Here is a 17,449-nt window from a genome sequence, read left to right as displayed (position 1 = left end):
ATGTCACAGATTACATTCAAACATGATAGGCACAAAATAAGGTTTGAGCAAAATTTGACGTTCCAGGTTGTGTTTGTCGTATAATAATTGCTATTTTATGAAACAATTGAAATTTAACAGTATTATGTCATTTTAAACTTTTACAAAACGTATGACAAATAAACAATATAAACTTTCAGAGCCATCTTTCACTCAGGATAAAAATGCAACACGCCAATTTACTACTAATTATACTTTTTTATAGATATGACTATATAAAAATTTCAATTTATAATTTGGTCTTACCCATATCAAACATAACATTTTCCTAAAGCCTCAATTACATTGAGCTTCTTTACGAGCTGTTTATTGGCGAATTTAAAAGCGGACGATTCAGCTACTGCGATTTGACGATTACACACAAAACTCTCCATTCGCTGAGAAGCCACAAGCCAGCGACTATTTTGACGGAACGTAGTTCGTTTTTTTACCGGGAGGTTGGTACTACGCTCTACTGCGCAGACGCAGTAGGCCCACACGCCGGCGTGTAGCGTGTAAAGTTGACCGGCTTTCAACTTTTCTCAGTAGAGTGTTTACAACCTGCTTATTAGCTTATTCGATGATTACACTGGGCGACTTTACAGGCAGATTGTAAATTTGCCAATAAACAACTCGTAAAGAAGCTCAATGTAATTGAGGCTTTAAGGGTAGCCACAGTTAAAATTATGTATCCATTCGTTATCTACGAATTAATTATTAATGTTGTAAATGTATGTATGTATGTACTATACGCTGCTTAAGTACTTCAAAATCAATGTTGACAAAGCGAAATAAATAATTATTATTGGGTACATAATATTTATGACTCTGACTGTATATTATAAAAAAAATACTAATTGATATCTCTACGAAGAATATAATTGTTTTCAAACAAGATTTTTGTTAATTTTACCAATTTTCAAGTTGATAGTTGACAGAAATAGGTAAACTAATTTTCACTAACGATAATTCATTTTAAAATGTATTTATAGTCTGAAACTAAACTGTTAACATCAATAACTCAAAAATTGTAGAATGAACAGAAATCTTATTTCAAAACCAATATAATAGAGATCTACCTCGTAAATGCCAGTTCGATTAATAAAAAAATACAATAGCAAATTAATTTGTAGAAAAATGAATTTGTTAACGTATCTATGGATAGTAATTATAATTATGTATGGCTCTAGTTAATTCGAACAAACACTTGTAAACAAACTGTAAATACAAAGTGAAATAACATTTATGGCAGGCTTGATCATTTTATAAATGAAATAATTAAAATCTTCGATTTCGATGGAAAAATATAATAATATAATATTAAAAAATAAATCATGTTTTTCTGTCAATATAAAACTTTATTTTACACAAGCCAAAAAACTTGATAACTGAGTTCTATTATCCAATTGAAGCTGTTAGTTTCAAAGTCGGTAAGCTCCATTATTACTTTTTTAATATTGTTCTTGATTTTGATTCTGTAAGCACTTTTTAATGATAATGTATTTTCATTAACGAAATTTTACTTCACTATTCACCTTTTCTAAATTAATAAATGTTTACAAAAAGAAAATATTTACAGTCCTAAATGTGTAAGACGATTTTTTGCAATTAACTAATAATGGCAGAATATAGAGGTTACGGACATTGAAACTAACAGCTACAACTGGATAATACACATTGACAATATAATATTGTAGTTAATTTATACATGAAACAAACACGTCACATTGAATTTTAACATTTTTTCCATATCACAGAAATGCACAATAATTTACATATATAATAAATACTCATTAACTAAGTATGTATAAAGTACGATTTTACTTCGTAAATCATTGAGTGAATATATGAAAATGAAGTAAAATCACCTAATATTAAAAAGGCAGTTATTTTATTTTCAATCAGTTTGTTTAGAAATAATGAATCAAAATTTTTAAAAATGTATAGGAATGAAATACTTGGGTTACTCAGAATCATTAGAGCGCATACATCCTGGCAATTTTTAGAAGCACACACAAGATGAGGCTTCTAACACTTGATGCTGGGGCCACCTTTTTACATACATTAGGATGAGACGCATACCTATATACTTGACGCTTGAGTAAAAAAGGTGGCACCACCGTTTTAAGATCACGCACGCGTATGCCGGCGCTAGTGACGGCGCCGCGTGGCCCTTCTAAAAAAACACCACTTTATTAGGGGTCTTAAACATCATGATTTAAAAAGAAAATGTTTCTTTTTAACTACTGTATTTCAGATTTTCTTATATTATGTGCTTAATTCATGATTTGGAAGTCAATATGAAATATAAAAACATGAATAAATGGTAACATTAAAAAAACAAAATATAAAAGTTTTGTAAAAATTCCAATCCAATAATGTTGAACTCACAAGATTTGAAACTGCAAAATTAAATTCACAAAGAATGAATTAAATACTCAATGCGCTATTCTACATTTCCTTGCAAATTCTGGCGCGATTTCGTGCAGCCATTCGGGTTCGATAACAGACACGGCACTTATGTAGTTTCTCTGCGTACTTATAAGCTCGGTATACAATAAACACGGAGGCAGAGGGGCGAGTCCATGGAGCACGGATGAAGGATGAATAGCGGCCGCCATTCCTGAAGCCGTCATGTAACGGCCACCCCCATTAGCTGTCGCCCCATTCCGAACCCATGCCGTATTGACGAATAGCCCAGACATCAGACATTTGAGAATCTAAAAACAATATTCAGACATTACTGCACTGCTAGGTGAATTTCCATTTACTTTTCTAGTAGGTAATAAGTAATAAGCTTTTCATATTTTACGGCAGTTGTAAAATCTCATAAAACTTCTCAATTTCATAATAAGATCTTATTTTCCACTACCTTTCAAATTCTAATGAAACTGTTGTTATTACACAACACTTATTTCCACCCACGGTGGTCTAGTTGGTAAAACACCTGTCTCTGAATCTATGTGTCGCAGATTCGATCCCGTGACTAAGAAAAAAGTGCATAAGTATTGTTTTTTCAAAATATGTTTAGTGATGGATTAGGTGAATGAGAAACAGTCATTCCTTATAAAAAAAATCTGCTAATATAACCATCACACCATTTTATTTTGTATACCGTTTTACAACCTTAAGGAGGGACATGCTCAGCGTAGGTCAAAATCGAGCTTTTGTTCTATTTTCAAAGCATGATCTTGGACATACCTTAAACGTACAACGTATATAAAAATCTCGTGTCACGGTGTTTGTGGTCGCACTCCTCTGAAACGGCTCGACCAATTTTAATGATATTTTTTATGTATATTTGATAGGTATGAGAATAGGTCGTAAAGTATATTTCATACCGTTAGGTGATTAGGGTATCTCTATCCAAAAAATTTTTTCTTTTATTCTTTTGACAATTTTTTTTTATTTGGCATTAACTATTTATTTGGCATACTCCAAATTTTCACCCTCCTATTTTTTAATCGCGATTTTAGTATTTTTGTATGAACAAATTTAACCGTCGTTCATATTTCAAACAGAACGAAATTATTTATGTTGTTGAATGACAGATGGCGCTACGTCCGAGAAGAATTCAAGAGAAGCGTCGTGTCATTTTGACATTTTATGCGGCATATCACAACGCAGTGCGTGCAAAATTTTGTACTTTGCACTTTTTTATTTTAATTTATCTATTTGTGTGCGTGTATTACAGTGAACAATGCCAGCAAGACGCAAGGGGGCCCATTTGGGCCGTCGAACGAATAAAGCAACAAACATGCGAAATAGTAGAGCAGAAAGTGTGAGCATGTCGCAATTGCGTGCATCTCAATCACAAGAGGCACGAGCTGAACGAAATCAACAATGACAATTGGAACGGAGCCAAGCGCGCCGGTTCGTAGTTAACACACGCAGAGCAAATGACCGACAACGCCAACATCTAGCATTTATATCCGCTTCGTTCCTTCGTCTCGCATTCGATTATGAGGCAGATATTGAATATTCCGCTCATCCGAAAGTGCTGATTGGTGATATGGACAAAGAATGTCCCCATTGTCATGCGCTCAAATTCAAACATGAGTCAGCCGGGATGTGTTGCGCATCAGGAAAAGTGCAACTACCAGAAATTGAGACACCGCCAGAACCATTGAACGGCTTGCTCATCGGCACGGTTCCAGATTCAAGCCTGTTCCTGAAGTCCATTCGCACATTCAATTCATGCTTCCAAATGACTTCGTTCGGAGCAACAGAAATAGTTCACAATACTGGGGCAATGGTCAACAATTCCATTCAACGTTCAAAATCAAAGGCCAAGTGGACCACAAAGTAGGCTCATTGCTGCCAATACCAAACGAACCACATAAATTTTTACAAATCTACTTCATGGGCGGTGAAGACATCAATCGTGTGGATGCACGTTGCGGCTACAATAACCTCAATTCGCCTAATGCCAGGCGCATCGTCGGCAAACTGGACGCCCTATTGAATGAGCACAATGAATTATTGAAATTCTTAAAAAATCACATGCACGAATTGCAAAGTGACAATCATGCTATTGTCATCAATCCTGATAAAAGTGCGTGCGTTGATTCGATGCGCCTGTTGTTGACGACGTTGCTGTAATCATGGTTGGCGACCGCACATCGACGCGAGAAATCGTGATTCAAAGAAAAAATAATCTGGAGTTCATCGCTGACACACCGTTCATACAACGCTCTCCAATATCCGCTAATTTTCTGGAAGGGATAAGACGGATATTGCATAAACATTAAACAACGAGATCCCACCACAGGTAATTCATTCATTATGAACATCATTACTCATTTTGAATTGAGAAAATGAATGGTTGGTGTTTTTTTGTTTTTATCGGCGGTCATCGTCTACAGCGCTCCATTCCTCTTTCTGTCATAAATCCCATCCCCACACACTTACAATACATTCGTTATTTTTTATTTAGAATTATCTTCAAATGTGTTAATCTTGCCCATTTTTTGAATAATAAAATGCCAAATTTTTGTCAAATTTGGGATCACAGAGATTATCAATATAATTTTTTATCGTAAATATATCACTGTAATAATGTCGATATAAATTATACTGATGGTTTTATAAATGCGTTTAAAAATTAATAAATGTAAAAAATCTTAACACCACCGCACATTTATGTACTGAAATATGACTATATTCTAAAACATTAGAGCGAGAGGTTTAAAAGAATACTATTTTATGTAATAAAAATACTTTATGCAGTCATCAAATGTTTAAAATAAATATAACGGATAATAAGGCTTCAAAATTATATAAATAGATTATCTACAACGTTTAAGGTATGTCCAGGATCATGCTTTTAAAATAGAAAAAAAGCTCCATTTTGACCCACGCTGAACATGTCCGCCCTTAAGGCTATATATACCTCAGTTGAGGCATGGTCTAAAAAGATCGTGGCTAGGCAATACGCGGATTGCGGGTCGCGGGTGCAAATGACGCATGCCGAACGAAATATAATTTGTCATATAAATCTAACATGTGTCCATTTAATTTATTATTTATTATATATTTAATTTATTATTATTATATATTTATTGTTCTATTAGTAACAATAATAATATATTCATTGACATGTTTTCTTTTTCATGTAAATGGGTAACGTTTTTAGTCATCTTTACACGATTTAAGAATTAATACCCCCGTCGCCATCATGAAACAAATTGACGTATTGACACCTCGACGTTCGCTCTCCAAATGCCAGCGAGTCCAAAATTTCGTGGCGCCTATAGTTGAAAATTATTTGCCGTTTCACTGATGTATCGTCTTAATATATATTTTTGTTTAAAATTTTTTTTAAGTTTTAAGATTATTTTTATTAGAATGGTTTTTAAAGACTTTTCAACCGAGGAAGAAATACTAACAATCATTCCGATATAAGGAAAACACGAGTGAAGATTTATTAACCAGTTTTAAAAACTTCAATAAGACTACTCAGTTGCCTCTTTATAAATTGGTTTCCATTACTACGGACAGAGCACTAGCTATGACAGGTTGTCACAATGGTATTGTTCCACTGTGTAGGAATGAAGAAGATTTCCCTGACTTTTTACAATATCATTGCATCATAAACCAACAAGTGTTGTGTGCCAAGGCTTTAAATATGAAAGAAATTATGGATTTAAGATTTTAAATATCTAATTCGATTCAGGCAAAAAGTCTTCAGAGGCGTCTTTTTAAACTACAAGTGGAAGAAACTAATAATGATGGACAGGATGATGGAGAATTCATACTGATGTTAGGTGGTTAAGTCGAGGAAAATTAATTTCTACAAAGATTTAGGGATCTAATCAATGATATTAACCAATTTCTTGCTGAAAGGGGTGATGACTACAAGCAGCTGATAGACGAGATTTGGTTACTAGATTTAGCATTTTTAGTCAACTTTAATAAACGAAAATTAGTTGAAAGCCCTGATGTACAATATGTACTAAAAATAAATCCGATATGTTTAACGATTACATACCTGTTCAGTGGCTTGGCCACAAGATTGCCGTTGCATTTTATACTTTTTACAAAGTTCCGACAATTGCTCCCTGACATCTTTTGCATATGAGAGATTACGGTGGTTAAGATAGTTGTCACGGCACCATTGCTAAAAGAAGTAAACCCATGTTATGTCTAGTTCTTAATAGTATACTAACATTACAATAAACTAAAGTATAATCATGATCCCTGGCCCAGAGACAATAATTATTTAAATCGGGAAGTAATTAAAATACTGTCATGCCATCATCCGATATTGAGCAAAAATATAAAATAAAAGTTTATTTCTACTACGAAAATAATAAAATGAGGCGTCTAAGACCAATAAGTCACACATAACACCAAAATCTAACAAAAATATTTACTTATTCTAGTATCAAATCAGATATTTCTCATTTCAATATATTGAAACCTGCTGGTTTTGGTTTCTTTCCAACCTGTCACGAGTGAATTTCAACTTGTGTGTATTTAATTAACAGCACAAAACTATCATGTTGATTGGTGCTATATTTACACATGATACACCTTGACAATAGGACGTAAGAATTTAACATTTCCATTAATAGAGAACACAATAAGTAGCTGAAATGGAGGTTAAGGAATACTTCCTTGGAAATAACATTAAGATAAATAAAACATATTTAAGTACATTTATGATAACATGTTGTTATGGGACATCTGGCTTGGATGAAAGGTCAACAGAGAAACATAAAACGTTTACCATCTCAGAATGAACATATTATGTTGGTCTTTTCAAAACTATATTTACTGGCATCAATTTTGAGAATCATTCTAAAAATGTTCATATTTTCAATTCATATTAAATTGTGATTTTTTTAATATGGTGAAATTATCTAAAAAAAAACCCAATCATAATAGTTTACAACCCCTACAGACGCATTATAACATTGGTGGTACTATAATAGTAGGTTAAAATGAATATAAATTGATATGCAATGAATTATCAAACACCAATAGTAATATCACCAACCTTCGGCGTGGGTGCATTACAAAAAGCTTTGTATACGTTGAGAATAGTAATGTGGTCGCCCAATGGTGAAATAAATTTTGCCTTTGCCAACAATCCTTCCTCTCTTTTATTGACAGGGCAGTGGAAAACTCCATCACTTGATAATAATGCCACCACACTGAGTGCCTATAAAATTAATAAAAAAATATTTATACATCTGTCAAATAACAAGATTTTTCATTCATTTTGATTTTCATCATTTGTAAATTTCCCACGGCTGTAGAGTCGGAGTCAGAAATCAACTGACTTTTTTACTATTTATGAACATTTGTTTTCATTTTTAAAATCAAATTCAGTCAGATTTATTTAAATGACTCTGCAGCCCTGCAATCTTTAACAAATTTAAGAAAGCATTAAATCACGAAATACAGGTGACCCAAAGATTAATAAACATTCTTAATTTACCTCTTCTAGGCATCCAAATTCGTGTGCTCTTAATAAAACCTTTGACAGTTTCGGGTCGATTGGAAATACAGCCATTTTCTTTCCAATATTGGTTAACACAGGAGATTCATTTCCGGTGATAGCACCTAAAATAAATTTTAAAAAATCGCAATAAAAATTACAGTTCTCATAATATGAGAGATGTATATTATGTATTATAATATGTACCTACTTGATAATAATAAAATTATGGTAAATTCACACTTACATAATTATAAATAACTCAGTTAATAATGATAGAGACTATTATAATAAATGGGAGATTATATAAAAATTTTCTTTGCAATGAGTTCTTGCTCTAGATCAGTGCTCCGCAACCTTTTCTCACCCACGGCACATCAAAGGTCTTCCGAGAATTCCACGGCACACCACACGTAAAACCATTTATACACCTAAACATGGACCCCACATCCTGAAGAGGGACCCCAGGCCAGGATCTTTGGTAGGCCCCCTACCTATCGCTCAGGTTAAAGACAGTGTGATACTCTAAAATAGCGTTTTTCAAATGGTGTTCGAGGAAAAATATTGGTATTGATTGTAGCGATTTTTTTGTATTTATTAATACATCCACTTGAATTATGGTTAGCTGTCGGGTTGAGAACAATTTTATTATTTTTCGAGTACTGACATAATAATAAATTGTATCTTACAATCGCATGTTTTAAAATATTAATACCAGTGCAGTAAAATAGCGCCGCAGGCGACTTTTTTTACTTTTCGAGCAAAATTGTAATTTGTGTTTATCTCACTTATCTGGTTGACCTGCCAAGCCGGCCTCCCCTGAGCCTGGGCCCCCAGAGAGCCCTGTTAGCTCCCCCTTGTAGAGGCCATGCACCATAATTAGTATTACATTAGTTTATGTTTTTTTATTTGATGAATAATTAAATATACAAACAACATAACACACGACGAAGAACTAAATGTACAGATTACCATGTATTTGTATTATCAATAACTAATTAATGTGATAACTTAGCTTTTTTCAATGAATGTAAAAGTTTTATATATTTTGACTTGATATTTGAAAGAGTAACCCGAAGCCGTCGGTCAAGAACCTTCAAGCAAGACTGCTTATTATTTTTAATTAGAACTTGAGTTGAAAAACTTTGCTCACCTAGATATGTCGTATAAAATGGGAGCTGAACTGCGATAGCCTTGTCGAAAATCCGAAGATATTCTTTATTAACCGAAATCCTGAAAATAGCCAATGGAACATCGGCGAAATTCAGTTTTAGCGTCCCGTCGTTTCTCAATTCAACCAATTCCTCTCGAATTTATAGGGAAAGCGCTTCTATAGAATTTTCGGCATTATTTGCATAAGGTTTCGAATCCAGTCGTATTGATTGTATGAAAGTAATGATGAAATTTCTTTTGCAGCAAAGTTAAATGTTTTTGAAACGGATCCAAAACTAATTGTTTGTTTTCAATGGTGGTCTGGTAGGTCCTTTGGTACATTTGTAGAGATCCTTGTCTTAAAATTATTTGTGTTTTTTTAGAGCAATGTACCGTGGCACACCGGTTGCGGAGCACTGCTCTAGATCACAAAAAAATTATGAATTACCATCTTTGATCCCAATCGTAGCTATGGGCCACCCGCAAAATAGAGGTTGTATTAACAGATTTTTACAATGAAAACTTTTTAGCCATTCCCTCAACCCATTGGATCAAATACAAATTGAAAAAACAATGTGATTTTCTTTGACCAGCCGTAGGTTTGAACCTGTGACCCACGACTTCGTTTTTATACAAAGACAACTGCACAATACACTAGGCCAACATGGATGCAAAAGCACATTGCGACAACAACTTATCAATGTTTGCCATAAGCTGAGTTCGAACCTAAGTAAAAAGTCAAAAGCAGACACTCTGTCATTAGGGCCATTATCACAGGGACACTACAGCAACATCACTGGCCACGTTGCCAAGCTGCCTCTAGGTCAGACATCCATCATACAATTTCATTCATTATGTTTGGCAATACTGTTGTCGACGTCACCATAGCATCCCGGTGGACTATGGTACTTACTCCACCATGGGTGTTCTAAGAATTGTAGTGAGAGATGTTAATAGATGATTAAATTTGTTCACATGGCCATAATGACTAACCTAGTTGTCGCAGCAACTGTAGAGCTCCTTTGGATGCTTCTTCGGGAGGCTTGTTTATCAAATCGAATGTTGTCGGGTCAACTCCCAGTGCCAACATCTGGAGAAGAGTCGGCGCCAACGGGCATCGCAATATATCAGGTAAAGTGTGCGGTGAAAGACTCTTCAGATGATCAGCCGTATAAAGTCGGTAACAGTGACCGGGAGAATCTCGTCCAGCCCTTCCCGCTCTCTGCCAGCATGCGGCTTGGGAGCAAGGTTCTACACGCAACAGTTCGGCACCAGACGCAGGGCAATATCTCCTATATTGAATATATATTCCAAGCCTCTTTATTTTCCATATTTTAACTAATCGAATAAACCAAATGAATTGCATATTGTCAATTTCATACATTGATGATAAAATTGTGAGAATGATACATAATTTTTAATAAATGAATTTACTTCATGAACCTTTAGATAAATCTTAGGACATAAACAGGACTGACATATTTTGAACCGTCAACTCTTTTACACAATACATTTTATAGCCTCAGGTATTTCATAGAAAATTATTGGTTGATGTTGCTTATTGGAGGATGAATTTTTATCAAGTTGTTGATAGCACATTAAAAACATTATATTTTGCATTGCTTGAAATTTTAAACATTACAATTGAAACACAACATGTATTTCAGTTGTTAAATCATGAGGAATTATGTGACATAGTTATGTTATAACACAATAGGTAAAAAATTGCCATTTTGATAACTATAATCAGTAATTATTATATTTTTATCAATTATTAGGAGAACCATCAATCTAAACCAGTTTGTTATCAATTAATAGACCTTTTTTGATAAATCAATATTTTACTTCCAGGTTATATAATAACAAAATTCTTCAAAATTTTTTTGTCCTTTGATGTCCATATGAGCTGTATAATAAATTGTATCATATTATAACAAAAGCGTAATGCATGTAATGTATGTAATGAAAAATTAACAAAAATGTCTTACCGTGCTTTAACAACACCTGTATCGATAACACATTTAATATTGGGTATTGTGATTGAAGTTTCTGCTATATTTGTTGCCAGAATGATTTTTCGAATATTTGGGGGTGAGGGTCGCCACGCATCCAACTGCTGCGCAGGCGGCAATGCAGCATATAGTGGATAGACCCGAATTATACCACCCCCTACTTCCTAAAAAAAAACCAATAAGCAATTATTAGCAAATTTTTAATCTGATATTTTATACTGAAGAGACCAAACAGCAGATTTCTGCTATACTTCCTACTTTACACAATCAAAAGGTTTTTATAGATTCTAGTTACCGCTCACAGTTCACAGATTAATTATTCATAATAATATTAAATATGTTGTGGTAATTATAGAGATTATGTTCAAGTTTTGAAATGTCTCATAACATAGGTACCAAAAAAATAGTACAGAAGTATCTTACGATACAATGGTTAGGAACCAATGCCATAAAATTTATTGCTGAACGCAGGAATTCCCGAATATCAAAAAAATGCTGATTCATTATGTCTTAATCATATCATCACATCTATAAACAATTATTATGTATATTATCTACGTATCATCGCTAATACATAATCAGAGAACAAAATATGAAGTACAATGAATGTGATAAATATTATTTGAACTAATCTTAGATAAGTAAGTAGGTACTTGAAAGATTTATATAAATTGTGAAATCAGATAATTCTTTACTCACGACATTAATTATTCATGAATCTAATACATACTAAAAAAAAAATATGTCTAAGAAGACAAATATTTCAAAACTGCGTTTAATGATGATCAAGAGAAATATTACAGATCAATTTTAGAAACAAAAATCAAGATAAAATTTACCTTTGCTATTTGTCGGATATTGTACATCAGAGCTTCAATTTCTTCTTGGCCAGTGAGAAACACTAAAATATGGTAGCTGTAAAAAAGATATTGTAGAAAATTACTTAGCACATGTATCATTATTTAACCTCATCGAATTGAACATATGTCAACAGGTACTTACTTTATCGGTGTTTCTTTGTGGATTTGAAATACTGTACACAATGCAGCCTGCTGATAGTCATTTGGTTTATTTTTCACATGATATATTGTTACAGGAAACGTTCTCCCTTCGAGATAAATTACGGGACAATTGTCAAGATATGAACTGAAAACGTCAACATCCATTGTTGCAGACATAACTATTACCTAAAAAAGCATAAAATTATGAATACACAGTAAATCTGTAGCAATTAAAATGTGCATTATTATATTTAATATAATCAAACATTAAGAAAAATATAAATCATTAACGAAGTAAAGGTGCATAGTAATGCTTAGTGGAATAGCGCCTGTACACGTACATGGATTTACTTGCACCAATAGTGTACATTTTAAACTATCGCGATAATAACTGTTTACACGTAAAAGTGTTGACTGTCTTGCCAATTTCATTCAAGAGTAAGCGTGACGTGATGTTGTCGTTGTATGGTACTATTTGACAGGTCGTGAAAATCGGTTGACCGCAAAATAAGTCTCTGCACGGTGTAGTTCATTTTTTTACTGGCAGGTTCACCAATATCGTTCTACCACGCAGGCGCAGATATCGCACAGTCCAATTGTTGTGTGAAAATTCAGAAGCTTTTGAACTTTTGGTTCTAGTCGGTTATGTGGAATACAGTGGCAAACACATTTTGAAGATACCCTATATACTAGATTACTTCTCAGTTTGGGTTAATTTAGGTTAGGTTAGGTTTGGTTAGGGTAACATAACAAATAATCCAGTATATTGGCTATTTTCAAAATGTGTTTGCCGCTGTATTCCAGATAACCGACTTGTACCAAACTTTTTTAATCCATACATGCAATTTCGCAATTTGCACGATAATACGTAACACATGGATTTTTTGTTATTGCCGCGATAATACGTACTGTCAGCAGTCAATCCATACACGTGTAAATGGGGTATAATACTTATTTCAAATGTGATAACAGTGAAACCCCGATTCTACGATTTTCAAAGGACCCTAATAAAAACCGATAAATGCGGGATATATAAAAAAAAAAAATTTTACATCTTGAATAATTTAAGTTTCTCAGCTAGAGTTCTAGTTTTCTTCATGGATGGCATTTTAGTTGCAACTTATAAAAATTCGTGATAGGAGATGCGAGGCAAGCCTGAGCGGCCTATGTAAATAACGCAATGCGACTGAACGGTCAGGCGAGATTGAGAACCGACCGATCTGTGCAAACAATGCATAATAAAAAGTTTCATAAACAATTCTATGAAAGCGAAATGCGAAATTCAAAAAAACGGTCAATAATATTTGTGACGGGACCATAATATTTAGACGATAGATCAAGGAAAACCATAAATCGGGGAACGTTTAATGCGGGATTATTTAACATTGTTCTTATGGGTATTTGGCGGGACTTTCAAAAATGAACAATCCATGCGGGATATCGATTTATGCAAGAACGGTAGATCGGGGTTCCACTGTACTGTGATTTTGGATAGAAATTCTCTATATTATGAATAACTCGTGATGTGCGGCACAATGTAGGTACATAAAGTACAATGTAATAAAAAAGGATTATCCAAGTTCTGGTACGAATTTGTTTTTTACACACAATAAAGCCAGTGTTTCACGAGCCATATAAGAGGCAAGTTGCTGCGATCTTCTTGGAATCGACATTTCTGACTCTTCAGTCACATTTTCGGGTACAGCAGCAATATTTTCGCGAACAAATATGTGCAGGCGTCTGGCGATCTAAATCTCTACCAGCCTCTTTAATTTATTTAATCAGCTTGTGAATGATGAATCAGTGATGATTTTTACCAAATTCTGACCTTAATTTTCGCAGTACGGCCGTTGAAAATTTGCCATTTTCCTAGTATGATTGTAATGATAAATGACATGATCCTTATAATTTGTATTAACTTCTTCACCGCAGAGCATTTAATTACCACATTTAAATAACATGCTAACTATATCTAATGGCCATCTAATGATGACACAACAGCTAAATATATATATATATATATATATATAACTTAGCTTTTCAAGGTGAACTAAAATATTTATTCAAGTATTAAAATCATCACTAAAATGGACACATTTATACCATTCCATAAGGAATAATTAACTGAAATAACGGAGAGTAAATCTATTGTCAACTAAACTGTGACATAATAATTATATTAGAGATTATTAAAGAGAATTTTATTTTATTTACCTTCAATGGTTTCAGACTTTTGGCTTTCCTTTCCTTTTGAGATTGTTTGATGATTCCAAATAAAACATCAGTGCTAACAGTTCTTTCGTGAGCTTCATCTAATATGATAACTGAATAATCCAATAACAGAGAATCTATCATAGCTTCACGAAGGAGCATTCCATCTGTCATGTATTTGACTTTCGTTCTGGGTGATGTCATATCTTCAAATCTTACGGTATATCTAATAAACAACAAACAGTAAATTTATACAAAATCACCTATCCTAATAGAATAGTGTGTGAAACTAGTGTAATTGGAAAGCATAAACCACCATAATATTCATTATAATAAAAACATTGTATCTTCATCATCGACAGCGTGACAACCAGAGGTGGATCTTGGCTTCTACCGACAACTCTCTCCACCTAACCCTGTTAATAGTGGCCACTTTCTCCAATAGGTAGTATACGGCAGTCATTGATAGCTTCTTCCAGCCAGAAATTTTTTGGTCTGCCTTTTCTTTTGCAACCTATTGAATTGCTTAACACTGCCAGCAGAAATTTAGTGAGACTAAAAAGAAATAAACTACTCATGAATAGAACTGAGACAGGTACCTCATTTTCCGATTACTAAACACATGCAACTTTTTCATTTTTTATGTCTGATTTGAACCACTACAACACGGTGTATGACCACATAACAGGAGTGGTACAGTGTGACTTTTGTATTCTGGGCAATAATAGTTCAGTACTCTGTATATAGTGTGAAATATTGGAAGTGTTAAGCAAGGGCATAGATATATACGTAAGTGCAAGTGCGGGGGAGATTTTAAGTTCCTTAGCCGTGATGATGTAGCCTATAGGCCAGAATATAGAATTTATAATATAGGAAGCTTTTACCAGGAATGTCCCAGGAGAAACTTTCTAGGCACTTTTACTAAAATGTGCATCACTCATGATTTATATACAATATACATACCCGACCACATCTCCTAGTTGTGTATTCATCTCCTGTGATACCCGCATTGCTATGGTAATGGCAGCTACTCGTCTCGGTTGAGTTATTCCAATCATTCCAACACCTTCCAGTCGTGCCTCATGAATTATCTGAGGTATCTGGGTAGTTTTGCCGCTGCCCGTTTCTCCGATAATTATCATAAGGTCATTCTTGCGAATTTCCTCGAGCAACCTAAGGAATTATCACATTCTTTTTACTATATGTTTCGCAGTTCATTTAACAACATATTATATCATTTGGCAAATTTATTATGTATACTATATGGAGAGATTATTTTTTTCACCCGTTTACTTGCTATGTGATTGGAATTACCAAAATATTCAAAAAATCTGCCTTCTCTCATTAATGCTCAATAACTGTTATATACTTATGAATAGGTACGTAAATCATTTCTTATATGCTTACATCATTTTTTAATTTTATTGTCAGTTATTTGGCTATTTTTAAGAAAATAATTTTATTTTTCCTCTGGACAAAAGTTTTATGCACAATATGGCAGGTGGTAAGCCTTACAAATATTTAAATTTCGTTAGTATTAGTTGTTGGTATTAGTTCGTAGTAGATGTGTGATCTAGGATAGTCAAGCATTCAAGTGTCAAACATTGCAACCAAACCGGGATGTCTGTAGCCATTGTTGGGTGCTTTTACACCAGTCAAGCTATAAGCCCCGTTTACTCGTGCATGGATTTACTGCTGACAGTAGGTATTATCGCAGCCATAACAAGAAACACATATTATCGTGCAATATGCAAGATTGCAAGCATAGATTAAAAAGTTCAGCAGCTTCTGAATTTTCACACGACAATTGTAACTTGTGAGATATTTGTAGTAGAAAGATAGTAATGAACCTGCCGAAAAAAAAACAAACTACAACGCACAGAACGTTATTGACGTTTACCAATTTTCACAATCAGTCAAACTACACCATAAAATGACAACATGTCTCGCTTATGCTTTAAGAATGAGATTGATGAGACAGTCAGCACTTTTACGTGTTATTATTGTGATTGTTGAATTTACACACTATTGGTGCCAGTAAACCTATGCACATGTGCAGACGCTATAAAGCTTCATTGCTAAGAGATGTGCGTGGACACATTTTCTTTAAGAAGGTACTTACTATTTTTAGTTTTCTATAAAAATATGAGCAAAAATAGTAAACTAGAATCAACTGACGAAATTGGAATGTTTGGAGGCAATACCTTATATGGTTAGGATATGATCCTTTAAGACGAAATTTTCAGAAGAATTCAAATAAACAAAATACCTCGACAATCACAAGATATCGTAATAGATTTTTGGGGCCATTCTCATGGCCTGTGGACTGAGCCCGAGAAGTCAAGGAAAGAAGGAGAAAGAACAGGCGGTGACCACCTGTTGTGAAGTCTCAAACATTATAATCACAAGATATTCTAGTATTTTTAAAGTGCAAATTGCGCTATCCAACAATGGTGACAATAAGTATGTGTTATATTATTGGTTTTTAATTGAATTAGGGAAATAATGACAACCTTGTGAGTTACAGAGCAGCTGTAGAATAGGTACATTGTTTTCCTAGCAATAAGTACTCGCTTTTAAATAAAAATCCCATCAAATTCAGAAAGTAATGTTTTTAATTGTACAATAAGAACGTAAAGAATATAAAATGCTGAATATATATCGTGGAAATTTGGAACCATACCTGTCACGCACTCCGTAAACGGGCAATCTTTTCTTCTGTTCCTGTATTGATAGTGGCGGCGAGCTATTATTGTTGGCGATTTCATTTTGGTTAACTTTTGTATTAGGTCCACCGTCAATTTTATCAATCAATTTCATTTTCTTCTTCGGTATCAAGTTCGGCGAGTGTTTATTAGGTCTTTTTATGTTAAACTTCCCTTTGCAATTATTGCCGTTGAAAGAGATATTATATTTTGAATCCATTTTCAGATATTTTTCCGTTTACACAAAGCATGTCAGTACAAGGTTGATAAGGGACAATAATAATATATTAATTTATTAATAATGTTATTAACATTAACATAGGTACCACAGCGAAAACGTCAAATTCAATATCGTGTATCATGTCAAACACACGTGCTAAAAAAATACTTAGGTGTCTTTTTCTG

At 33.8% G+C, this 17,449-nt stretch overlaps 1 protein-coding gene across 1 annotated transcript; it reads right to left on the bottom strand.

Annotated features, from left to right (window-relative positions):
- Positions 1–1,360: 1,360 nt before the first annotated feature.
- Positions 1,361–17,413, bottom strand: ath (ATP-dependent RNA helicase DHX33). The gene is made up of 11 exons (XM_085955588.1): positions 17,023–17,413; positions 15,303–15,512; positions 14,343–14,565; positions 12,130–12,314; positions 11,967–12,042; positions 11,104–11,291; positions 10,109–10,407; positions 7,964–8,088; positions 7,520–7,684; positions 6,509–6,637; positions 1,361–2,738 (listed from the first exon to the last, which is right to left on the bottom strand). Exons 1-11 carry the CDS (start codon positions 17,262–17,264, stop codon positions 2,457–2,459), a joined length of 2,124 nt encoding a protein of 707 aa, XP_085811714.1. The 5' UTR covers positions 17,265–17,413; the 3' UTR covers positions 1,361–2,456.
- Between the last annotated feature and the right edge of the window lie 36 nt (positions 17,414–17,449).

This window comes from Rhyacophila brunnea, unplaced genomic scaffold (genome assembly GCF_057557595.1).
Source record: "Rhyacophila brunnea isolate RB1 unplaced genomic scaffold, BYU_Rbru_1.0 scaffold_5, whole genome shotgun sequence".
NCBI classification, from domain to species: Eukaryota; Metazoa; Arthropoda; class Insecta; order Trichoptera; family Rhyacophilidae; genus Rhyacophila; species Rhyacophila brunnea.
This window is presented reverse-complemented; position numbering and strand designations above follow the sequence as displayed.